General features: G+C 41.1%; 1 protein-coding gene across 4 annotated transcripts in view; it reads left to right on the top strand.

Annotated features, from left to right (window-relative positions):
• Nucleotides 1–25,757, top strand: part of SLC16A9 (solute carrier family 16 member 9) — a 43,334-nt gene extending 17,577 nt beyond the window's left edge. Inside the window, exons 1-8 of one of the 4 annotated variants that reach the window (XM_042460638.1) lie at nucleotides 7,637–7,775; nucleotides 8,858–8,931; nucleotides 14,058–14,115; nucleotides 18,874–19,096; nucleotides 19,585–19,728; nucleotides 20,392–20,487; nucleotides 22,222–23,139; nucleotides 24,656–25,757. In XM_042460638.1, coding sequence (XP_042316572.1) covers nucleotides 18,901–19,096; nucleotides 19,585–19,728; nucleotides 20,392–20,487; nucleotides 22,222–23,139; nucleotides 24,656–24,840 — 1,539 coding nt within the window. In that variant the 5' untranslated portion in view covers nucleotides 7,637–7,775; nucleotides 8,858–8,931; nucleotides 14,058–14,115; nucleotides 18,874–18,900 and the 3' untranslated portion in view covers nucleotides 24,841–25,757. Of the gene's footprint in view, nucleotides 1–7,636; nucleotides 7,776–8,857; nucleotides 8,932–14,004; nucleotides 14,116–18,873; nucleotides 19,097–19,584; nucleotides 19,729–20,391; nucleotides 20,488–22,221; nucleotides 23,140–24,655 lie in introns of those variants that run through there. The other 3 variants (XM_042460640.1, XM_042460639.1, XM_042460641.1) reach the window with 3 other exon arrangements.

The raw sequence follows: 25,757 nt of genomic DNA, 5'->3' as shown, positions 1-25,757 counted from the left end.
AAATGCCTTACATGTCAACTGTGCATGCAAAAGGCTTATTGGTGGCTGTTTTGGGATGTCTGCCCTCATCCAAATCTCTACAAATTAGATTTCCAAGTGAGGTGTGTGGGGGGAGAGGTTCTTCTCTAATACAGATTCATATAACCTCAAGCCCACATAATCATCACTTAAGCACAGTACAGCTTTCAACCTGCTATATCTCACTTTCCAATAGTGAAGTTAATTTTGAACATGGCCACACTTGATATTGAGAATGATGTTTTGCCTTAATTTATCAAATCTTTGTTTTATTTTTAATACAGCCTGGCTGTTTCTATACTTATTCTTTCTTAACCTGAATATAATGAAATGGCAGCATGCTGCTTACTTCCTGTACCACTTGTAACAAAAGATCCAGAGAGTGATGTGTTTGAATTGCAGGTGTTTCGCCAGTACAAGCAGGTTTTTCGTTAATGCAAAATGAAGGGAAGGACGGGATAATTCCACTTCACTGACGAGTCAATGACAGGATCAGTGTGACTTTGTCTGAAGGTCCTTCCTGTGATTGTGTGGGAAGGACAGAACAAGGACATCCCATCCCCTGTCTGATAATCTCCATTATTTTTCTCACACCAAAATTAAAGCCATCAGCCAGTCCAGAATCCCATTGTTGATTCCTGGAGAAGCATCAAGCTTTTGTTACCTATCAAGATTGCTCATACCCAGAGGCTAGTTTTCAGGTATAAATATAGGTCCCAAGAATCTAGCACACAATATGCATACAGTTGTCTCAGGTTGCCTTCCATGTACTGTGTTGCCCTCAGACTCCAGTCTGAGCCACTCACTCTTTTTGTGGTCAGTTCTTCAGGCAGGTAAATATTATCCTCCTTAAACCCCTCAAGCTCCATTATCATCTTTCCAAAGCTCGTTTCCAGTTAGCTCTGAATGCTATGACTGTGTGTGATTGCATTCTACATTTTTCTAATAAAATCCTCTTAATTCACCCAAAGCTGGAGTTCTTTCAGTTATTACCAATATGTACAGGTGCAAACAGTCCTAAAGGTTACCCAGCTTTTTGCAAAGCTAATTTCCCCATTTAAAGTAACACTGATAAGTTCCCCTCATCATTCTTTGGATAAAAACATGCACCATTTTGGTGACAATAATACAATTGTCCATATTGTTTGCTTTGTAGGGGTTCTCCTTACTGTTTGATCTGGCAGAGTTTTCCACTGTCGTAGGCAGAGAGGTTTACCATTATCTGCTGCACAGTTCTATTAACTGAAGACATTGGAGACTGTACCTTGGACCTTTGTTTTGTAGAATCATTGAGTAGAAAGGGATCTTGAAGGTCATCTTATCCAACCACTTGCTTAGTGAAGGGTATGTTGAGACAGAGTGCAAGTACAGCATCCATATAAACAGATGTCCAGCTTTTCTTTAAATACCTCCAGTGAAAGAGAGCCCGCCACCTGCTGAGGCAGGCTGTTACACTGTTGAACAGCTCTTTTCATTAGGAAGTTTATCTTAAGAAACAAGACATATGTCCCTGAAATTTTCACCTATTAGTGCCCTGCCCTTGGGTAGAAGAGAAAACAAGTCTGCTCCATTTTAGCGTGGGTGACCTTTAGATATCTGATTATCTGAAGGCATTTCTCCCTTTCATCTTCTCTTGACATGGCTAAATGTTCCCAGCTCTTTCCAACCCATCATGAGTTGCACAGCAACTGGAGAGCACACAGTCTGATTTCTGCTGTTAGCAGAAAGATGTAGAATCACTGGGAGGTGCACCTGTGCTTTTCAGAAATATTATCAAAACAAGTGGGAGAAGTAATCTAGCCTCATTCATAGGCTAGAGTAGGAATGAAAACAGAGAACGTACTTTCTCCCTTCTGCCAAACCACTCAACTCTAACACATTGGTGCTCTGAACAAGAAGAAAGGGCATACACTGGACAAACGATATCAACCAATTTTCACTAGAATGCCAGCAAGGGAAACTGGCTAGAAATGGATGTGAGTGTTACTCATAGGTCACCCATTCGTTCGGGACTCAAGAAGTGCCAGCAAGTAGGTATTTAATAATAATAATAATAATAATAATAATAATAGAGTTTATTTATATTTCCCGCCTCTCCAAAGATCGAGGCGGTATTACAACAATAAAATAATACAAGGTAATACAAATGGTACAAAATATTAATACAATCAATAAAACACTAATATTGAATTTACCAATTCCTATAGTCATATAGTCAGATGGCAGGGCCTACAAATAAACAATAAAATAAACCATTCCTGACAGATGTTTCAGACTTCTTTCTAGACTAGATTTCTGTGTCAACCTTCCTTACACATATTCCTTTTAGTAGGTGTCCTTAAACTGTGGCACAGAGAACTGGAAACAATACTTTAAAAACTACATGTTCAGTATAGTGCAGAACTATTACTTCCCATGCTGTTGTTGCTGTTGTTATGTGCCTTTAAATTGACTGATTTGTAGTGTCCTTATTATAGGCTTTTCTTGGCAAGATTTATTCAGAGGGGATTTGCAACTGTCTTCCTCTTACACTAAAAGTGTGTGATTTACTCAAGTTTACCCAATCCATGGCTGAGCAGGGATTTGAACTCTAGTCTCCAAATGTCTTAATCCAACACTTAAACCACTATACCATGCTGGTTAGGTTTCTGTTAGTGCAGTACAAGATCACATTTGCTTTTTTGACAACCAGACCGCACTGCAGGCATAAATTTCAGAAGGAAACAATGGCAAACCACCTCTACGTATTCCTTCCCTAAGAAAATGTCATAAACTTAATGGGATTGCAATAAATTTACAGGCAACTTCATGGCACATACATGTGCACACACATTGGGTTGTTTCTGTGAATGTTTTATAATCTATTTCAGAAAAAGCATCATCTACATTTTGGAGTTGGCTGGTTATAGTATATTGGCATAGATTCTTTTGACTGGGCTTTTATTGATTTATATGCAGATACAAACATTCTTGGTATATACCTCCCATACTCCTATTCTGCTGCATCTGCTTCTTTGGAGCAAGGCATACATTTCAGCTACAGTGTTCCAACTGACACCTGGGTCTCATCTATACAGATCTCAGTGACACCTATCAGATTGTATTTACCTTTTTGTATGTATTAGGAGTTCAAATTCATCCTTGTTTTAGTTACTGATGTGATGAAAGCACAGTTCTGGTCTCCATGGCCCTGAGCTTTGGAAATCTAGTCATGATTTCTTTTTTTCTGGCTGTATTAATCATTCCCACAGAGGTCAGTCTATAGCAATCAGTGGGTGTGATGAACCTTGGCAACCATTCTGTCATATACTGAACAGATATGCATTACCTCTTCACAGTAGTCCTCCTCCTCCCCCTCCCCCTGACCTGAGAAGAAAGGCCCTGGGAACATTTCATAAATGGAACCAGGTACTGGCATGAAAACTCATATGTCAGTCAGGCTACCACATGTGCTAAGAGATTTTCAAATCATAGAATCATAGAATAATAGAGTTGGAAGAGACCACAAGGGCCATCCAGTCCAACCCCCTGCCATGCAGGAAATCTCAATCAAAGCATCCCCATTGACAGATGGCCATCCAGCCTCTGTTTAAAGACCTCAAAAGAAGGAGACTTCACTACACTCTGAGGGAGTTTGTTCCACTGTCAAACAGACCTTACTGTCAGGAAGTTCCTCCTAATGTCGAGGTGGGATCTCTGTTCCTGGAGCTTGCATCCATTGCTGCAGGTCCTAGTCTCTGCAGCAGCAGAAAACAAGCTTGCTCCCTCCTCAATATGACATCCTTCAAATATTTAAACACGGCTATCATATCACCTCTTGGCCTTCTGCAGGCTAAACACCCCCAACTCCCTAAGTCGTTCCTCATAGGACATGGTTTCCAGGCCCTTCACCATTTTAGTTGCCCTCCTTTGGACACACTCCAGTTTCTCAATGTCCTTTTTGAATTGTGGTGCTGGACACAATATTCAAGGTGGGGCCTGACCAAAGCAGAATATAGTGGCACTATTACTTCCCTTGATCATTTATTTATTTATTTATTTATTTATTTATTTATTTATTGGCTTCGGCCCCCCAGTTGTCTGAGGAACAGCAAGCCGGCCCCCGGGTCAAAAAGGTTGCCTACCCCTGATCTAGACACTACATTTCTATTGATGCAGCCTAAAATCACATTGGCCTTGTTAGCTGCCACATCGCAGCAGTTATAGGCTCTGGGAGTATTGAAATGTAGATGTGTGGTTTTAGTTGTTAATTGGTGGGTGCAGAATATGAACATGGGATGTAGGAAGCTGATTTACACAGACAGACCATTACTCTAGCTACCTCCGCACTGTTTACACTGACAGAACAGTTTCTGTATAGACTCAGACAATAGACTCAGACAATATAGACTAGCCCTGCCTGCAGATTTCTGGGACTGAACTTGGGACCTCTGGTATGAAAGACATGTGCTCCTCCACAGAACTATGGACCTTCACCTTCAAGCTGCTCTGAAGTGTGTATGTGAAGCACTTATTTCAGCATTCGGGAAAATCACAATTACTATATATAGTTATAAACCATAACTATAGAATCAATGTAGTGGCTTAAGTGTTGGACTATGATTCTGGAGACCAGGATCTGAATTCCCGCTTGGTCAGAGAAACCCACTGGCTGATCTTGGGCAAGTCATAACTTTCACAACCTAAGAGAAATGTAATTGCAATGGCTTCAGAATAAATCTTGCCAAATCCCCACCCCACCACAAGTGGGAGTTGACTTGAGAGTACCCAACCACAATAGTTGTAAAATATGAAGCACAACAAATGTGACGGGTCTGGGCAAGAAACCCAACAAAGCCCTGAAGTGCTTAAGCATTTTCCCTTCCAGCTTTCCATGGATAGAGATGTTAGTGTCTATATTATATATTATGCAGTGAAAGTATTGACAAAAGAGCATCCCAGCCTGTCTATGCATATTTACTCAGAAACACATCTCAGTGTGTTTACTAGGGCTTATTTCTAGGTAAGCCTGTACTCTCACCCTGGAAGCACGATGTTATGAGAAGGCATGATTCATCAGAAAACCCAATAAGGCTAGGAAAGGTATAAGGTAATAGGAAGAGAGGAAGACCACATGCTAGATGGATAGACTTAATCAGAGTGGCCATGGGCCTGAATTTGCAGGACCTTAGCAGAGCAGTGGAGGATGGCGGTCTTGGAGATGTCTCATCCACAGAACTGCCATGATTCAGGGCTGCCTTGAGAACAGTTATCAACAACAACAGCAACAAAGTCTGTCTAGCACTGCATCTGTAAAGAGATGAATGGGATGAAAAGGGCAAGATGTTGGCAGCAGTCAATGCTAATTAAACGAGGAAGGTTTAGGAAGCAAAATGGCATATTAGGGCAATGGGTCAGCTGGAAAAAGGAGCACTTTAGGGAAAGGGGGTGCCTCAAGAGAATGAATGAAAGAAGGAAAAAGAGCCTGGGATTTTGAACTCCAGAAAGCAAGAGCTGTAAAGGGTTCAGGGCCGAAGCAGAGGACGCTGCCTAAGCCATGGACAATGTGATTCTGTGCTTGTTTATTTGGACCCAAGTCCCTCTGTGCGGCTGGCTACCTTCCATGTCTACATGCATTAGTATTGCACTATTAAAGCATTCCTCCATGGGCTCTGAGGCTGGGGCCTGGCATCTGTTTTCAAGGCGAGAGCTCAGCCCTGGAAGACTATATGAGGCAACAGATAAACAGGCAGCGAGGACATTTCTCTCGCCTCCTGAGCCAGGACAGAGAGTGCCCTGCTTGCTTGCCTGTCTCTCATCTGGGAGGTGGAAAAAACTTCCACTTCACAAGAGTTGGCACTTCCCAGCCCCATTAGACTTCCTCGCTTCCCTTGGCCCCTGAATTTATGTCAAGCCGCCTCAGCCTTGGTGTCCTTTTTCAGGGCCAGGCCTCCTGCTTGGAAGGGACATGAAAGGGCCAGGTGCAGAGAGGGAGAACCTCAAAGCACCTTTGGCCTCAGCAGCTTCTTGCTCTGCCTTAGGCCACATCCACACTGTAAATAATCCAGTTTGACACCTCTTGAACTGCCCTGGTTCAATGCTATGGAAGTCTGGAAATTGGAGCTTTGCTCCGCTCTGGGACCACAACAAACTCCAATTTCCAGACTTCCATAGCATTGAACCAGGGCAGTTCAAGAGGTGTCAAATCAGGTTATTTCTGCAATGTGGACGAAGCCTTAGCCAGCCAGCCTGACCCTTTGCCTCCTTGCTGACCCCAGCCAAGCTCAAGCTGTGCCTGGCTGAGAGATCCAGGACAGCCTCCCTTGCCAACCCTGGCCCAGAAGTTTGGGCAGCAGGGGGCAAAAATGGAGGGAAACTTCCCTCCCCCTTGCCATGAGGATTGGCAATGAGGCGGCTGTTGTTGTTATTCAAGTTGTTTCTGACATCTGGCGGCCCTGAGGCAACCCTTTCACAAGATTCTCTTGGCAACTTCCTTCAGACACGGTTTGCCCTTGCCATCCTCTGGGGCTGAGAGAGTGTGACTTGTCCGAACTCACCCAGGGGGTTTCTATGGCCGAGCAGGGATTCAAAGCCTGGTCTCCTATGAGCCAGTGTCGCAGAGTGGTTGGAGTATTGGAGTAACATGTAAACCTCAGGCAAGTCACACTCTCTCAGCCTCAGAGGATGGCAATATATCAACCCCCCTCTGAACAAACCTGGCTGAGCAAAACCTCACGAGAGGTTCACCTTAGGGTCACCATACCTTGGAAAGGACTTGCATACAGCCACAACAACAACAAGAAAGACCTTGAGCAAGTCACTCTTTCTCAGCTTTGGAGGATAGCAAAGTGAAACTCCCTCTGAACAAAGCCAAGAGAACCCCTTGAGAGGTTCACCTTAGGGCTACCTTAATTCGGAAATGCCTTGAAGTCACCCAAAACCAACAAATCCTTTGGCCAGTCACACTCTCTCAGCCTCAGGGGAAGACAATGTGACACCCCCTCTGAACAAACCTGGCCAACCAAACCCAATGAGTAGTTCACCATAGGGTCACCATAAATCGGAAATATCTTAAAGGCACCCCAAAACAACAAAGACCTTTGCCCAGTCACACTCTCTCAGCCTCAGGGGGTGGCAATGGAAAAACCCCTGTGAACAAAGCAGGCCAAGAAAACCCCAAGGGCGGTTCACCTGAGGGGTCGCCATAAGTCGGAAATGCCATGAGGGCACCCCAAAAGAACAAAGGCCTTGGGCCAGTCACACTCTCTCAGCCTCAGGGGAAGAAGAAGAAGAAGGCAAGGGAAGACCCCCTCTGCACAAATTTGGCCAAGCCAACCCCAGGAGACAGAAGGACATGGCCTTAGGGCCGCCCTAAGTCGGGATTGAAATGCATGATCCGAGGCGGCGCACAACAACCATGAAACCCCTGCAGCAAGCAAGCAGCCATTCCCCTCCTTCCTTCCCTGAGGGTCTCCTCCTCGAGCCCCCGCTGCAGCCAAGGCAGCCTCCCTGCCTCTCCTCCCTCTCCTTTCTTTTCCTCCAGCCACCCACACCCCACACCGCACTCTCGCGCTTAGTTACAACCGGTTTGCACCGGCCTCCGGCTTGCTCGCCTCCTCCTCCTCCTCTACTACCTCTCTCTGTCAGAGAGGATCCAAGGAGCAGGGCTTGGAGCTGTCTGACCCACTGACCGCCTGGCAAGAGCCCTCTCCTCCATCCCCAAGAAGCTCCCTTTCCAGGGAGGAAAAAAGGAGGCAAGCCTTGCTTCCATCGCCCAGGTAAAAGGAGAAAAGCTGGGGCAACCAAAGGAAAGGATCGGGAGGGGATTTTTTTTTTATGGGGGGAGACCTATATTGTTTGGGGGAGACCTCAACTTTCAGCCAAAGGGGAAGCCAAAAAAAAACACCAGGCTCTTGTTTTCCTCCTCCAACAACAACAGCAACAGCAACAACAGGGGAGGGATGCCCTTCTCAGTGCTGCAAAAGCATAGCGGAAATCAAATGTGTGTGTTTATGTATGGGGTGTGTGTGTGAGAGAGAGGCTTTCCCAGACATAGTTGTTTCCTCATCTCCCAGACAGCTAGCCCTCCTTTCCAAAGAAGCAGCCACAACAGCAACAACAATAACAACAACCTCTCGCCGGGATCGGATCGGGTGACTCCAGTTTTGGATGCACTGCTTTCACTGTAAGGCAGCCAGCTGCCTTTTGCTCAGAAGGGAGCCAGGGGGGGAAACCCCATTGGGAAGATTGACGTTCCAGTTGCTGTTGTTGTTGTTGTTGTTGTTGTTGTTGTTGTTGTGGGCCTTCAAGTCCTTTCCAGCTTATGGCCACCCCTCTCTCATGGTGGGGTTTGGTTTTTTGGCCAGGTTTCTTCAGAGAGAGGTTTGCCTTGGCCATCCTCTGAGGCTGAGAGAGTGTGACTTGACCAGGGGTTGACTTGCCTCATGACATTCTATGGCCAAGCAGGGATTCAAACCCTCTTAAGGGGTTTTCTTGGCAGGTTTCTTCACAGAGGGGTTTGCCTTGGCCATCTTCCGAGGCTGAGAGAGTGTGACTTGCTCAAGGGCTGACTTTCCTGCTGACTTGCCGACTGGGTTTCCATGGCCGAGCTGGGATTCAAACCCTTCCATGAGGTTTTCTTGGGAAATTTCTTCAGAAGGGGTTTGCCCTGAACATTCGCTGAGGCTGAGAGAGTGTGACTTGACCAGGGTATGACTTGCTCAGTGGGTTTTCAGGACTGTGCTGGGATTTGAACCCTGGTCTTCAGAGTCATAGTCCAACACTCAAACCACTGGCTGTCAGTCGCTTGACTTTTCCCTAAGCCTCTCTATTCATAAAACCCGGTTTGCTTGCTTTTTAGGAGGACTCCTGTGCTGCCAGTCCAGAAGCATTGTGTACCTCTTCTGTCTTCTCTCCTTGATGCCTTTTTTCCTGGTAAGAAGCCACTTTACTACTGAGATAAGGGAAGACAGGGAGGGGTTACTAGCAGGAGATGCTATTGTCTGGGCCTCAGTGAAATCCCATGCTGCAGGCAAGGCACCTGCCGGATAGAAGCCTTATCTGGATGCAGTCTTTGCTGAGGTGGTTTAAGGTACTGATAAGTTCAGTTCTGCTGCCTCAGCATATGAACTGTTGGCTGTATTTGTGAGGTTATGACCACAGTCTAACAACTACATATTTATTGTGTGTACTTGCCCCCCCCCCCCCCGAACAAACTTTGGTAGTGTACTCCTTCAGCTTTCCTTGGGTTACTGCTCTTTTGTTAAGCTCCTATTTCATATTGGTGGCCAATCTGGAAGAGTGAAAGTAAGGGAAAATCATGAGCTGAACTTCTTGGGCTTTTGTGATATGATACATTGAGAGCCAGAGCTAGCATGGCATAGTGGTTTGAGTGTTGGACTATGACTCTGAAGACCAGGGTTCGATTCTCAACTCAGCCAAGAAACCTGCTGGATGATCTTGGCCAAGTCCCATGCTCTCAGCCTCAGGGAAAAGCAATGGCAAGCCTTCTCTGAACAAATCTTGTCAGGTTTAATAGGTTTGGCTTAGGGTTGCCATATATTGGAAATAACTTGAAGGCACAAACACACACACTGAGAGCCAGTGTTGTGTAGTGATTGGAGCCTTGGACTATGGCTCTGGAGACCAGGGTTCAAATTCCCACTTAGCCATGGAAACCGACTGGGTGATCTTGGTCAAGCCACACTCTGTCAGACTCAGAGGAAGGCAAAGCTAAACCCCCTCTGAACAAATCTTGCCAAGAAACCCCTGTGAATGAACTATATGAATAAAAGTTGGATATCCTTGTTTTGTGACATCAAGGCCTCATTCCCACTACCTTTTAAACCGGATCGCAAATCGGTTTGAGCCAGTTTAAATGACCATGGTTTGCACTTGAACCGAATCGCTGAAGTGATTAGGAGAGGGGGGGGGCACGTGCCACACCCATTTACTCTCCGTATTTTTGATGCTAATTTTTTCCGCGTCTTTTTGTATAAATCGATTCTGTGCAAGTGTGAACCAGATGCGGATTGGTATTGATTTAAATTTGCCCTTTGGCCAACTGGAGCGGGTTCATTTTGAATCGATTCATTCGTCAAGTGATGGTGATGATGTTGGGGCACAAAGGCAGGATGCAGGAAGTTGCTTAAAGCCAAGGTGAGTAGATAGCTATATGAATGGAGGTAGCAGTATTGGAATGTAGTGTGGAACCAGAAAGGACTGGCTAAGAGAGATCTCTTAATGTTTGGGGGGCTAGCTACTATTATAATGTGTATCGTGTGTCAGGAAACCAGTTCAGTATGTATTTGTGGATGTTGAATTTATTTTGAAGCTGCATTCTCTAGAAACTTAGTGTATTTTGCTCCTTCTCAATTTCATGCCAATGCACTGGAATGATGATGTCCTACTGCTTGTTTCCCCTTGTCCGTTTTTGTGTCTCTCAATATTACAGCAACCTTTTCATTAGAATACAAATTTCTGCCCTCATTGTCAGTGGACCAATGGAAATTGTTGAAGTGCAAAGCATCATTATGATATCAAAGAGCAGTAGTACACAGAACAGCTTTCCCTAACTAAATAGTCTCTGGATGTGGATCAACTTCTATTGGCCATAGTGGCTGGGAATGATGAGAGTCATAGGACCTTATCACGTGGAGAAGCCAGGAGAAGCCATTTTTTGAATACAGCGCACCTGCATCATATGTGGACACGCTATATATGGCTTTCAGCATACGGGGTGCAAGGGGCGGCGCACACCACCGCGCCGCCACATGCACAAACCCCATTCACTTGAATGGGGCTTGAGCATGCGTGGTATTTGGCTTACGCAGAGGGGTCCAGAACGGATCCCCAACATAAGCCAAGGGCGGACTGTAATGGGATCTTCCAAAAACTTTGTCGGTGGAAGGAAAGTGGGAAGCCTCAATTACGTTTTAGAAGTGCAATAGACGATCCTGCCTTCACATGTCTGCAACAGTTCAGTAATGTTTTACCCATGTACGTGCCTCCATGTGATAAGGTCCATAGGCTGCATCCACAATGCAGAAATAATCCAGCCTCAGCTAAAGACCAATAGTGCCTTCAAGCTGACTTTGACGTATGGTGACACCATGAAAGAGAAGACCTCCAAATCACCTTGTCATCAACAGCCCAGCTCTGATTCTGAAGACTCAGGGCTGTGGCTACCTTGATTGAATGCACCCATCTGTAATGTGCTCTTCTTCTTTTCATATTGCCTTCTACTTTGCCTATTGTCTTTTCTAGTGAGTCATCTCTTCTCCTGATATGGCTGAAGTACAGCAGTCTCAGTTTAGTCATCTTGTCTTCTAAGGAGAGTTCAAGCTTGATTTGTGGTAGGGATCCATTTATTGGTCTTTTTAGCAGTCCATGGTATCTATAGAAATTTTTTCCAGCACCACATTTCAGTGGAGTTGATCTTTTTCCTCTCAGCTTTCTAGACCAAAGTACAAATTCCATAATTCTGTATAGCATGAAGCCATGGGAATTAAAGTGGAATGATAGGGCTGTAATTGTGTAGTGTGAAAGGGCTGTTCTTTTCTCTTTTCAGCCCATCCTGACAGAAGTGAGGGATATCAAGACTTTTTTGCTTTCCAAAGAAGTGTTCAGAAGTTAACTTTCTTAACCACAATTGATGAAAACTTTTTTAAATCTGCAAATCAGATGATCGTTAGGGGAAATGACTTGCACATGATCCCTGAGACTATGTATTCTGTGGTATAAGAAACTGCTCTGAACTGGTTTGGGAACAATGATTATAATATGTAGTTGTGATGTGTGTACCATTTTGAAGGAAGTTTGCTAGTTTGGGAAGGTATGGGAAGCAGGAAGTATTACAGAACAGTTATAAAATACTACTTAACTTCATCAAAAAAGTACTCAGATGGCAGACTCATGGATTTATTATTAAGATAAAGATGAGACTCTGAAAGGAGCTGCCATGGACTGTGACATGTACGATTACAGCTTACAAATTTTGGCCTAAGTTGTCAGCTGGCAACATGATTTAATGCTTCTTGTTGTCTTGCAATACAGTTACTTTCTTTTTTAAAACCCACACAGTACTACCATTTTTCCTGATGAACACTTTTTACCTCTCTAAATGGGAACATGGTGGGGTTTAGTGTCCTTCTCATATCTTGACATCTATAAGGAAAGGTGTTCAGATGTCATTAAATGTTAAATTAAATTTTAATTTTGAATTCTAGTCTTCGGTAGGCAAGGACCAATGTAATAACTTGCATCACAGCACTTTCAGTGGGTCTTAGCTGATTTGTTATCATGAGAGTAATCAGTGGAAACTCCTAGTTTACATTGAATTAGATAAGTTGTCACAGCTAACTTTTAGCAGCAACGGAGCTAGTTGCAGAGGAATGGAACATTTGTTAATAGCATCCTAATTAACAAATAAAAAGGCTAAGTGAGAGAGAGGCTTTATAGGAAAAGAGCAGAGAGAGAAGATATAGCTATAGCTGAGGAAATAATTTTAAAAAGATGTGGAAGATACATACTTTGTTGTTAGCTGCCTTCAGGTTGACTCTGTCTCATAACCACCATGTGGATGAGACATCTCCAAGACCCGCTATCCTCCTTTGCTTTGCTTATGTCCTGCAGATTCAGGCCTATGTCCTCTCTGAGACTAGCCATCTGGCATGCAATCTTCCTCTGTTTTTACTGCCATCTACCTGTCCTAGCATTATGGTCCTTTCTGATCAGTCATGCCTTCTCATGAGGTGGCCAAAGTATGACAACTTCAATTTGTTCATCTTGGCTTCCAGGAAGAGTTCGGTCTTGATCTGTTCAAGGAACCATTTGTTTGTCTTTTTGGACCTCCATGGTATCCTCATCATGCTTCTCCAGCTTTTCCACATCTGAAATGAGCCAGTTTTCTTCTTATTGGCTTTCTTCAGCTCTCACATCCGTATGTGGTGATTGGGAATATAATGGCTAGATGATGCTAACTATAGTGCTCAGTTGTATATCTTTACTCTTTAGGATGTTGTCTAGTTCTTTCATGGCTGCTCTTTCTATTCCTGGTCTTCTTCTAATTCTTTGACTGAAGTCTGTGTTCTGATCAATGTTGGATCCAAGGTATGGGAAATCTTTAACTATTTTGGTTTTTTTTTATTATCTAGCTTGAATTTATGTATATCCTCTGCAGTCATTATTTTTTTTTTTTATGTTCAGCAGTAAACCTGCCTTTGCACTTTTTTCTTTTACCTTTCTTAGTAATTGTGCCAAGCCTATGATGCTTTCCACTAATGGTATGGTGACATCCACATATTTTAGATTGTTTTGGACAGCCAAAAAGACAGACAAACAAATGTTTCTTCTTCCTGTTTTCACTCCTCTTTCTTCTGAGTGTAAACCTGCTCTTTGTATAAGTTGTTATATGACTTCAAATCAACTTCATCTAATGGACACCCTAACATACAGTTTTCTTGGCAAGATAGAGTTAAAGAAGGTTTGCCATTGTCTTCCTCTTAAGGTGAGAGAATGTGGCTGGTAGAAGGCTACCCAGTAACTTTGCATGGCTGAACAGGGATTCAAACCCTGGTCTCTTGGACTCCTAGTCCAATACTAGTCCAACAAATTACTATCATGCTGGCCCTTACAAAAGAAGTACGGAGTTTTAAAACTCAAAGCTTAAAGGTCTCACTGGTGTAGAGAGGGATTCAGAAGTTAAGAAATTCAAAGATGATATAGCTTGTGGAAAAATTATTGCTAATTAATTTATTGTCACTACCCAGTGAAATTTTAAAGAGCTTTGTAAATCATTACTATATATTGGAGTCCCAGGGTTTTTTCTTCTTCTGTCCTTTTGCTTGAGTCCAAGGCTGCTGTCAAGAGTTTGAGCAATGGTGAAAGTTCAGTCAGTTCTTGTTGCTTTGTTTTGTTTTGGAGAAGATGCATAGAAACTTCAGAAGCTTGTCAAGTGGATAAAATCAGCCTAGGACCTCACAGGATTTTCATGTTCTTTTCTACAAGGTGGTACTGCACTGTTGAATGGGTTAACTAAGGCATCTGATATTTCCCCGTAGGCTGAGGTGGCAGATGTACCAAAACAACATGTTCTAGAAGCCTGAATGACTCAGTTTTGTAAGTAATATCTGTCTGTCTGTCTGTCTTATACTTGTGCACATATACTTGTTATATCAGTGGAGGGAATCATGTGCCTTTCCATGTTGTTGAACTGCAACTTGCATCATTCCCAACCACTGACTGTGCTTGCTAGGGCTGCTGAAGCTTATAGTCCAGCAACATCTGGAGGGGCTGCCTGGTTTTCACTCCTGGTTTATATGGAAGAGGTCCCCCACTTATTTACTGGATTTTCATTTAGTATAAGATGTATAATACAATTCTGAGGACTGTATCCAATGCTGTCTGTCTACCAGCAAAATGGAAACTGCCTACAAAGTGGGTTCTCTCTCCCTCTGCAGCCCACCTCACCTCACCCTCAAAATAATAATAATAATAATAATAATAATAATAATAATAATAATAATAAATTTTATTTATGTTTTCCCACCTCTCCCAATGGATCGAAGCGGGATTACAGTCAAAATATATAATACAGTAATATAGAATAACAATACAATAATTACAATAACATAATTTGTTTAGTTATCTATTAAATTTATAGCTGCCTTCCTGTTAGCAAATGATATTAAAGGAACCTTTGGGTTGGGGACCTATGGAGAGCAGATTTGGAGTGTGAGCAGGGACAGAAGAGTCAGGAGAAATCCAGTTACACTGGTTCTGTTCATGTTTGCCTTGGATGTAGCACTAGCCAGAGAACCAGGACAACCTAGTAGGGATATGAGACTAGAAATTGAACAAGTATTGGATCATCCCTGATAAGGCATATATTTTGGGCTATCTTGATCAGTCCATCAGACCCTTAATATCTGAAACTCCATCTTGTGCTATGTTATTTTAATTGTTGTCTTTCTGTATTGAATTGAAAAGACATAAATTTAAATTTATGTGTAAATTTATAGCACTATATAAATAAAGGTTAATAATAATAATAATAACATATATCTGGGGACTATATTAAAGATAACTGAAAAGAAGTTTGGGTAGCAAAGAGCAGATTATTAAGTGTACAGGCCTTTGTCATGGTATTATCATGCATTTATTGTATTTGCACAATTTTGATCTCCATTTCTTATTTGATTGAGTAACTAACACCAATGTAATCAATGTAACACCTTGAGATAAGCCACATAAACTTATTGTAAACCAGTTTGTTAAACCTCATCTGTGCCTTTGACAAATATTAAAGCCAAAGCAGTCAGTACAAAAAAGTGTTCTAATAAAATGGAAGCAATTTGAATCAGCCGAGCTTATACAGTAATATCTTTGAAATGCTGGTTTTGGTCTATAGGAATAAGTGAAGGTATGAATGAATGTACGTGATTTATAGATACAAGGGCCAAGGGTAAACAGAGAGAATGTGGCAGGAAGGGAGGAGATGTTGTTCACTGTAAGGTGGCCATTGTAAGGCTGAAAATAAAGAACAAAACTCCTGATGCGAACCCCAACCTAGAAACATATTCCCAAGAACTCCAACTCCAAAACAGCTGTTTCAGGCAATATTGACTTCTGTTCAGAGAACTGCTGAACAGCAGCTTGTGACACACTAAAAGGACAAAGAATATTGTGGCCGAAACTGATATGTTACTAAACTATTGACATCAACATTGTTGGGGAGGGATTAAAAGGAGTGCCTCAGACAGGCTGCAGCTTCAAGTAGACTGATTTTTTGGAAGCAACTGTACAGGACACTACATTGCTCTTATGCTCCTGGTTTACACACACTTTCCCTTCTGGTGGGCATCCAGGGTTGGGTGAGGTAAGTGTGCTTTCTGCATAAATGTGTGTGTGTGTTTGTTTTTGGTTAGAAACTTAGGGTCCATACAGACAGGCCAAAATAAAGTTGCTTCGGGTCACTTTGGAGGTATGCCGTTTAAGAGTCCAGAAACCACGCCAAAACCACGCTCCAATCCTTCTGAATCCTATTACATTCTATCGCACTCCCACAACTGTATCCGAGGTCTTAATACCACTTGATACTGCATCTGAAAAAGTGGGTTTATATCCATGCTTCAAAAATTAAGATTCTTTTTTGAAAACTACCATTACCTTGAAGTTTCCCTAATTTTTTGCTTACATATTGGACCAAAACTTAGCTATGGATGTGATATCTCCAAGACCCTATATCCTCCACTTCTCTGCTTAGTTTCTGTAATTTCATGATTGAGTCTATCTATCTGATGTGCAGTCTTTCTCTCTCTCTATTACTTCTACATTTCCTAGCATCTTCTAATGAGTCATGCCTTCTCATGATGTGGCCAAAGTATGACAGCCTCAGGGACTGTATACACAGGTGGTGAAACACTGTCCCTCTTTGCTGTGCATCTGTGCAGCAGCATCTGCACAGATGTGCTCTCCAAAAGAAGCTGCCTAGAGTGGCTCCTTTTTTGCGGCTTCATAAGGGCTGCATCGCGCCCCTTCTGTGGAGAGGTGCCTGTATGCTGCTGCCATGTGGACGGGCATGTTCATGTGCGGCACTAGTAGTATTGGACACCCAGCGCTGTCTAGTCCTAATTTTAGCCCCAAGGCGCCACAAAGCATCCCTCTGTACTGGCCCTCATTTTGTTCATTTTGGCTTTTAGGGAGATTTACGGCTTGATCTGCTCAAGGTATCATTTGTTGGTCTTTTTGGCTGTCCATGGTATCCTCAGCACTCTTCTCTAGCACTACATCTCATATGAGACAATTTTCTTCTTATCTCCTCTTTTCACTGGCTAGCTCTCGCATGGTGATGGAGAAGCTTGAATGGTTCTAACTTTAGTGTTCAGTTGTATATCTTTACACTTTAGGATCTTGGGTAGTTCTTTCATAGCTTCCCTTCCCATTCTGTCTTCTGATTTCTTGACTACAGTCTTCATTCTGGTCATTATTCAATCCAAGGTATGGCAACTCTTTAACTATTTCAATTTCCTCATTTATGCTGTTCCTTTTTGGTCATTATTTTGTTTTCTTTATGTTCATCAGAAGTAAGCCTGCCCTTGCACTTTCTTCTTTTACCTTCCTTAGTAGTTGTTCCAAATCTGTGATGTTTTCTCCTAGTACTATGGTGTTGTCCACATATTTTAGATTGTTGCTGTTCCTTCCTCTTATCTTCATTCCTCCTTCTGAGTCTAAACCTGCTCTTCTTATTATATTTTTCTGCACACAAGTTGAACAGATAGGGTGAAAGGATGCATCCTTGCCTGACCCCTTTGCCAATTGGGAACCATTCTGTTTCTCCATATTCTGTTCTAACAACAACCTATTGTCCTAAGTACAGATTTTTTTATCAGGACTATCAAACATGGTGGCATGACCATAACCTTAAGAACTATCCATTCCCTTACTTTACTTCATCAAAGCCTTCTCTAAATCTTCCTCTGTCTTCCTCACTTAAGAGGTTCCTCCCTCCATCCCTCTACCTTGGTATGTTACTTCATTCTCATTCATTCCAAAGCTAAATCCTTCACTAATGTCTTCTCAGCCTTCTGGCTCCCTGTGAGACAGATCGAAAATACTTTAGACCCTCACAATAATGTTAGCTTTGCTAGAATTCCTGCCAGTAAAGCCCACCCCCACTCCTCAATCTAGACTTCTAATATACTTTTATATTGGAATGACACTGTGTGGATGGAATGATACACAGCTGGTTGGATTTTAGTAAACAGACAGGTAAACTCTATTCTGACTTCATACTATTTTCATCTGATTGATACACTGACATATATTCTGCTGTACACTAACTGTGCATTTATCCTTGATTCCATTGTTATAATAAGGCATGTTTTTAAATTTTCCTTTCATGTTATTTTATTTCTTGTTATTTTATTTTATTTTAATGAATTAATTAGTTCATAAATAAACCATGTGAATATATCAGCGCTGATACAATAGTTTAATAAAAACAAGGATTTCTATGCTTGTGAGGAGTATATGGATGAAGATATTTATAGTGGCATTGGGGGAGATGGGTTGGCATTGGGATATTGATTGTCTGCTGTAACTGTGGATCAAACTGCATATTTTATGAAATACATATAATGCAATTTACAACAATTTTTATTTTAAAAAATGTTCCAGTAAGCACATAACAGCATTGCTCTAGATCAGTAAAGCTGCATGAAAGTGGGGAGGCTTAAACTTTCTCCCAGTTGTTGTTGTTATTGTTTTTTAAAAAACAAAGTCTGTTGCCCCTCTCATACATACACAAAAGCTCAAACACCTTCATTGATGCCAATGGATTTCCCCTGGCCCTTGATATCCACTGTCAAGTAACAATGAATAGTAAAATGGTGTCTCTTATATAGAATGACAGAAACAAGGTTTGCTTTTTAGAATATATATATATATATATATATATATATTCCAAAAAGCAAATGATTTGTTTGTGCAAACTGATGGCATGCCTGGGTCTCTGAAACTAGGCTTATATAAAATATTGTTAAGCCGTTCATTCTTGAATCCGTGAACACAGTGGGGTAACAGTATTTTATACTTCATGAAATTTTGCTTTGAGCAGCATCTGAGAGATGGACATTGGGTGCTTGCATACCAGTTACCACAAGGTGGCCATGTTGGAGACTGGTGCCTACTTTCAGGGACCCAGGCGTGCCATCAGTCTGCACTAACAAATCTTAGTAAAGTTAGGCTGCCTCCATTCAGTAATATCATCTATTTCTTTAAATGTTTTATTTTTGTTTACAGTGATATTTTTGAATAAAAAGGCAATGCATTTCTTCTTTTTAACTGTTTTCCCTTTATGTGTGTTCTTTTATATAGAGGTGACCTCTGACTTGGTCCTGGAAGATGGTGTTCCAGAAGCCACCAGACGGTGGATGGGGCTGGGTGATTGTACTTGTATCCTTCTTCACCCAGTTCTTGTGCTATGGATCTCCTTTGGCTGTTGGAGTTCTGTATCTAGAGTGGCTGGATACATTTGGAGAAGGAAAAGGAAAGACTGCATGGGTTGGATCTCTTGCAGGTGGAGTTGGACTACTTGCAAGTAAGTCTTCAGAGATAATAATGTAAAACACGATCTTTATTTACTTTAAATACTTTTAAAATGCCTACACCAGTTTACATTTCTTTTCTAAAGTAGTTAAATGGATCAGGTTCCTTGCAGAATAAAAAAGTTATATGCAATAGCACTTAGCAGCCACTTTATGTAAATCTGAAAATATGCAGTTTTACTGCAGTTATTCTCCCATGTACAGTAGAAGCAAATGTTAATAAAAAGAGCAGGCAGCTTCTGCTATCTTCAGAATCATGAAATGGCATTGGTTCAACTTCTGCTTCCTTGCTCACAAATACTAGATTGCTGTCTGTGTGCTTTCATCTCCTTTAATATAACTAATTTCTGTTTGAGATATCTGTTTCTTTTCCTGCTGGGAGCGTTTCTGTTAGAATTCCTTGGAAGAATCTCAGTGACTAGTTTATGAAAGTTTATTTTAATTTTTTTTAAAAAATATTTCATCTCCCTTTCCCATGCAGGTCCCATATGCAGTTCATGTGTATCTGCTTTTGGAGCAAGACTTGTGACCATCTTCAGTGGCTTTATGGTTGCTGGGGGCTTGATGATGAGCAGCTTTGCACCTAATATCTACTTCCTCCTTTGTTCCTATGGAATCATTGTTGGTATGAAAATACATTTTTTTAAAATGATTCATTGCCTAAATAGGTGTTTTGCAGAGACTGATGAATTCTAAACTTGGCCATGATACTTCAGCTTACCCTTTTATTGTACAATTGCCATGAATTCCAGAGAGAGTTGAAGGTGTTTGCTTCATGAACTCTCTTCAAATTAAGGAAGGATGCATAACTTGCAACATTTCACAGATAAGAATTGGAACATATGTGGTCAGGCATCATCACAATGTGGTCAAAATGGCAAAAATTATTAATGAGGAAGAATAGACAAGCCAAGAGAGGCTTGAATAGTTTGCTTGTGCCTGTGTCTACTGCCCCCACCTCTCTTCTTCCAAGTCTGAGTGCAAACTATTTTTGTGATTTGAACTTAATTTGCAGCAGTAGAAGTAAGCCGAGGACAAAGGGGCAAAGTGGAAGAAGGAGAAAGAAATTGGCACTTTTTAAAGGCAGCTGAAAAGTAGGGTGGCAGGATTAATCAGGATTGTCTCTGTCATTTGGAGGGTATGAGGATGGGGCTTTATGCTTTGTAAGATTGTTTTTGGCCCTGTTAATTTAATGAACCAACTTGACATTATAGTAAAAATAGTCAACATGCTAATTTGCTACTATGAAATGCTGGTCCTTTATATTATTCTTTTAAAAATATTTTAGGACTTGGCTGTGGCTTACTGTATACTGCAACAGTGACTATCACATGTCAGTATTTTGACAAACGCAGAGGACTTGCACTTGGTCTAATTTCAACAGGTATGTTTTTTAGTCTCTGTTTATGTCCCTGTTCTTAATGTCCTCATTCAGAAACAATTGGCCCCATACAGGCAGGCCAAAATAAACCTGCTTCGGGTCACTTTGGAGGTATGCTGTTTAAATGATACATGTGTCCTAAGAGTCCGGAAGCCACACCAAAACCATGCTCCAGTCCTAAGGAAAAAAACTCCATGTGAATTTTGCACAGAATAAGTCTCCAACTCCAAATTGTCTTTGAAAAGGCAATTTTCAAATACTTTCTCACAGTGGAAAGGTAATTTCTTCAAGAACAAAATTAGCAAAGAATTATATTCCTAGAATCATAGTAGAGACCACAAGGGGCATCCAGTCCAACTCCCTACCATGCCGGAACTCACAATCAAAGCACCTTCAACAGATGGCCATCCAGCCTCTGTTTAAAGACCTTCAAAGAAGGAGACTTCACCACTCTCCAGGGGAGTTTGTTCCACACTTGAACAGCTGTTACTGTTAAAAAGTTCCTCCTAATGTTGAGGTGGAATTTCTTTTCCTGTAGCTTGCATCCATTGTTCCATGTTCTAGTGGAGCAGCAGAAAACACACTTGCTCCATCCTCAGTATGACATCCCTTCAAATACTTAAACAGGGCTATCATATCACCTCTTAACCATCTCTTCTCCAGGCTAAACAGGCTAAACCCAGCTCCCTAAATCTCTTCTCATAAGGCATAGTTTCCAGACCCTTCACCATTTGGTGACCCTCCTCTGGACACACTCCAACTTGTCAACATCCACTTTGAATTGTGGTGCCCAGAACTGGACACAGTATTCCAGATGAGGCCTGACCAAGGCAGAATAAAGTAGCACTATTTACTTCCCTTCATCTAGACACTATACTTCTATTGATGCAGCCTAAACTCACATTGGCCTTTTTAGCTGCTGCATCACACTGTTGACTCACGTTCAACTTGTGGTCCATTAGGCTTCCTAGATCCCTTTCACACGTACTTTTGTTAAGCCAGGTGTCACCCATCCTATATCTGTGAATTTCATTTTTTCTACCTAAGTAGAAGTAACTACTTTTGTGCAGCTTTCTATATTAAGTTTTGCATTTGAGAAGGAACTCGAGAAAGCTATGTCCCTTAGGATATGTGAATGCATCCTTTCAGCAGTAACTGCACTGAAGAACAGGATTGTCTGAGACAGATCGAGTCCCTTTGCTTGTGTCTGATGAATCAAAAAGAAAACAATTCAAACTTATTTAAAAGTATATTAGAGTATTGTCACTCTTTTCATGAATTTTAGGTAAAATTATTAGCTGTACTTCCGTGTTTTTACATCAAGCAGAAATGCTTTTAAAACCACATGACAATTTAAGATTTATTTCTTCCTCCACAGAAAACAATGGCTTTGAATAAAATGGTGAAAGGTTCATATATTATAGTAACTAATTAATTTTTTCAGACCTGTACAATTCATGACCTACTGTGCCAAATGTAAATCATCAGTCATGACATGTCAACCTACTAGGAGTATGAGATTTTTTTCCCCCTTTCTTTTTTGGCTTAGGAACTGTCAGATATCTGAAAAGCCATGAGACATACTGATGTTCTATGTTAGGTTTGATGACACTTAAGAAAATCAGACTTGAAGTACATTCCAAGTAAAATCAAGGATTTCCCCTCCCTTCTTTTAAAGTGTTCAGCCAGTATGTTGTTTTACAAAATAATTTAAGTGTTACTATTTTCTCCTTTCAGGCTCCAGTGTTGGACTTTTTATATATGCAGCATTACAAAGAGAACTGATTGAATTATATGGACTGGATGGGTGCTTGCTTATTGTTGGTGCATTGTCTCTAAACATATTAGCATGTGGGAGTCTCATGAGGCCTTTGCAGTCAAGTGGTTCTACCTTGCCAGACAAGCCCAGTGTTGAGAAGAGTCCAGATCAATACCTCATTTATAACGAAAAAGAAAAGAATGTTTATGAAGAAAACATAAAGATACTTGAAAAACCCACTAATGAAGAAAAGAATGTGAATAAAATATCTTGTACCGATTGTAAGCAGGATGCTCTTACAATCAGAAACAAACTATCATCAGTAACACCAAGAGAGAAAGACACATACAAAAAGAAAGTTGCAGAACGGACATATTTCTGCAAACAGCTTGCCAAGAAGAAATGGCACCTTTATTTAGACTACTGGGAGGAAACACTGAGTCTTTTTAAGAACAAAGTATTTTCATCACTTTTTATTGCCATCTTCCTCTTTGACATTGGTGGATTTCCCCCTTCTATGCTCATGGAAGACATTGCAAGAAGTTCAAATATCAGTGAAGAAGAATGTATCATTCCTCTCATTTCTATCATAGGCATTATGACTGCCATTGGTAAACTTGTTCTAGGAATTTTAGCAGATTTTGTCTGGATTAATACTTTATATCTATATGTCTTGACTTTAATAATGACTGCAGTGGCACTGGTTTTGATTCCTTTTGCCCAAAGTTATATTACATTGGCAATACTTTCAGGCATTTTAGGCTTTCTGACGGGCAATTGGTCAATTTTCCCATATGTCACAACAAAGACAGTGGGAATTGAGAAGTTAACACATGCATATGGGATACTGATGTTTTTTGCTGGACTTGGAAACAGTCTTGGACCACCAATTGTAGGTAAGATTGCATTTTAACCCTGTATTGAATTACTCTGGATAACAGTTTTCTAGTTTTTAAAATTGCATTTACATACAAAAGTTAATTTAGCTTTTGGCTAATGTAGAATTATGAAATAACTCCTAAATAGAACAACAAATGACACACCTGCTGATAATCAAATGTCACTGAAAATGTAAGACCTTCTTCAAGAATGTTATTAGTGACTTGACATCATATTTGGGATTCAGTGGAAAACCTATTTTAGCAGGTCATGGTGGTGCTGAGGCTTGAGGTTAAAACAGCAAAAGGTGTGAGGATTGTGAAAATGATGGGATATGTTGTCATGCAAGCATACTTTGGATTTTGTTATTATCTAATAACCGGAAATGTGTAGGTTTGAAGACTAGATAAACAACAAGAGGTAACAATGTCTTTGAATATAGAATCCTTACATCAAATATAACATAGGAACATTAAACATAGGAATTCTTATACTTAGGGATTTCTTATACTGAGACCACTGGTCCATTTAGCTTCATATTATCTACACTGACTCCAAAGGCTTCAGGTGAGACTGAACCTAGATTGTTCTGTATATAAAAGATGTGCTGTGGCTCCTCTCAAAATTCAAGCATCACACAAAACCAAGATGTGTCCTAGTTGCAGTTAGAACCCATAGTATCGTTTGTGATTCAAAATGAACAACACACAAAGGTTTATAGGTTTTTGTGGGTTTTTCAGGCTATGTGGCCTCCTAGAACATGGCCACATAGCCTGAAAACCCCACAAAAACTATGGATGCTGGCCATGAAAGCCTTCGAATTCACACAAAGGTTTATTTTTTCTCAGCTCAACACTCAGCTTTGTACATTTACTCCAATCTGTATGGTGCAGCAAAACAACAAGAAGAGTAATTGTAGCTCTGATTTGTCAGCAGTTGTGAATGCAGACATAATGGCAAATAGCAATTTGCACAAACTATCTATACTGCAAGGATGGCTCTAAGATTAGACAGAATGAAATGACTGTCTCAAGCAGGAGGTTATGGGTGTCATGACAGGGAAACAAAGTCTTACTTGATCTATCATAGTCGTGTTTTTACTGCCAGGGATGTTGAAAGGTGTCTATGGGAATTCTTGCCTCATGTGCAGAACTAACTTTGCTGTTCAGGCACTATTTACCTTTTTTGTGTAACCTCAACAAACTGACTTCTTGGGCCACCCTTCCCAAACCATCCTAAAACTGTGAGTTGATACCATAGTTTGACAGCCTCTCATAAACTGTGGTTTGTGAATTGACATAGCTTCAGATATAAACACAAACCATGATATGACATAATGTTTGATTGTGCTAAGTTTACTTGTAGGAATGAATATTTATTTATAATTATTCTACCCTTTTTATGGACAAGCAGACAGCAGTTTGTTTGTGATATTTTTAACTGACCAGATGAAGGATAGAAAAGTGTATGTAGGGGATTAATCTGTTCTGCGGACGTATGTGCACCTGACGAACTCTTTTTGTTCTTTTTCAGGTTGGTTTTATGACTGGACAGAGTCTTATGACATAGCATTTTACTTCAGTGGACTTTGTGTTCTGTTTGGAGGCCTCCTTTTGTTGGTGGCAGCACTGCCATGTTGGAACAACACAGACAGTAGCAGTAAATCTGAAAAGCCACTTCCAAACATCTACTCCTACAAAGGTGCATCCCTTGTGTAGGTGGCATTATGGAACAGCTGATGCTCTTTCTCTTTTTTATACTGCACATCAAGGCATTTTAGTAATTTTTCCACTTATTTATGATGTAACTTTTTATACTTCTTTAAAATGTTTGTAGCTTTGATCAGAACCTCTTCCATGGAGAAATAATCTGTTTCTGGCTATGGCAGATGAAACTCCTTCAGTACAAAATGCCCTTTGCCTTACCAATCACCAGAAAGCCCTGTTATGGCACTTGATTACAGCCTGTCCAGTTTAAAATATGCTCAGGAACAGTCATGCATATGTGGAACACCTCTGGAAGGACTTTCCCGTGGGTTTTGGTGTTGGGGATTTTACAGTACTCTCCAATGTTGGATGTCAGGTGGAGGCATTTTCCATATTTAATACTGAAACCCATCAAGGGTTTCTGTGAATGGAGAGATTCTCTTGTGAAGCATACATACAATGAGATCTGATCTGGAACCAGCGTTGTTCGCTCTTCTGTGACTTCCTTTTTCTTCCTAGTAGTTTCATCAACTAATTATTTTTGTAATGGAACAAAACCTATTTTATACAGACTTTTATATAAGCAATTGCTTTTGCTTATCTTTTGACAAAGATGATACTTCCTTCTAGCTTCAGAAATCTTGATAGCTCTGTAGGGAGACTTTTAAGGCAATCTGAGCGTATCAGTCTGAATGTAATACAAGAGTTTGGTGCTTCTTCCTAATAGGATAAATGTTATGTAATGTTTTAAAGGTCTCATATGTTGTCATGAGGAAGATTTTGGTCACGTTACCTGTGAACTGCAAAAATTAAGCTTCCAAAGGCCACACAAAATGCTACACTCCAAATGCTTTACCTGTCACATCTTCAGACATTTTTTTTAAAAACCTGTTAAACCAAAACTGATAAAACCAAGGAATAAATGGAAG

The sequence above is a fragment of the Sceloporus undulatus genome, chromosome 3, assembly GCF_019175285.1.
Source record: "Sceloporus undulatus isolate JIND9_A2432 ecotype Alabama chromosome 3, SceUnd_v1.1, whole genome shotgun sequence".
NCBI lineage: Eukaryota > Metazoa > Chordata > Lepidosauria > Squamata > Phrynosomatidae > Sceloporus > Sceloporus undulatus.
The sequence above is the reverse complement of the archived record's forward strand: the minus strand, read 5'-3'. Positions and strand labels throughout refer to the sequence as shown.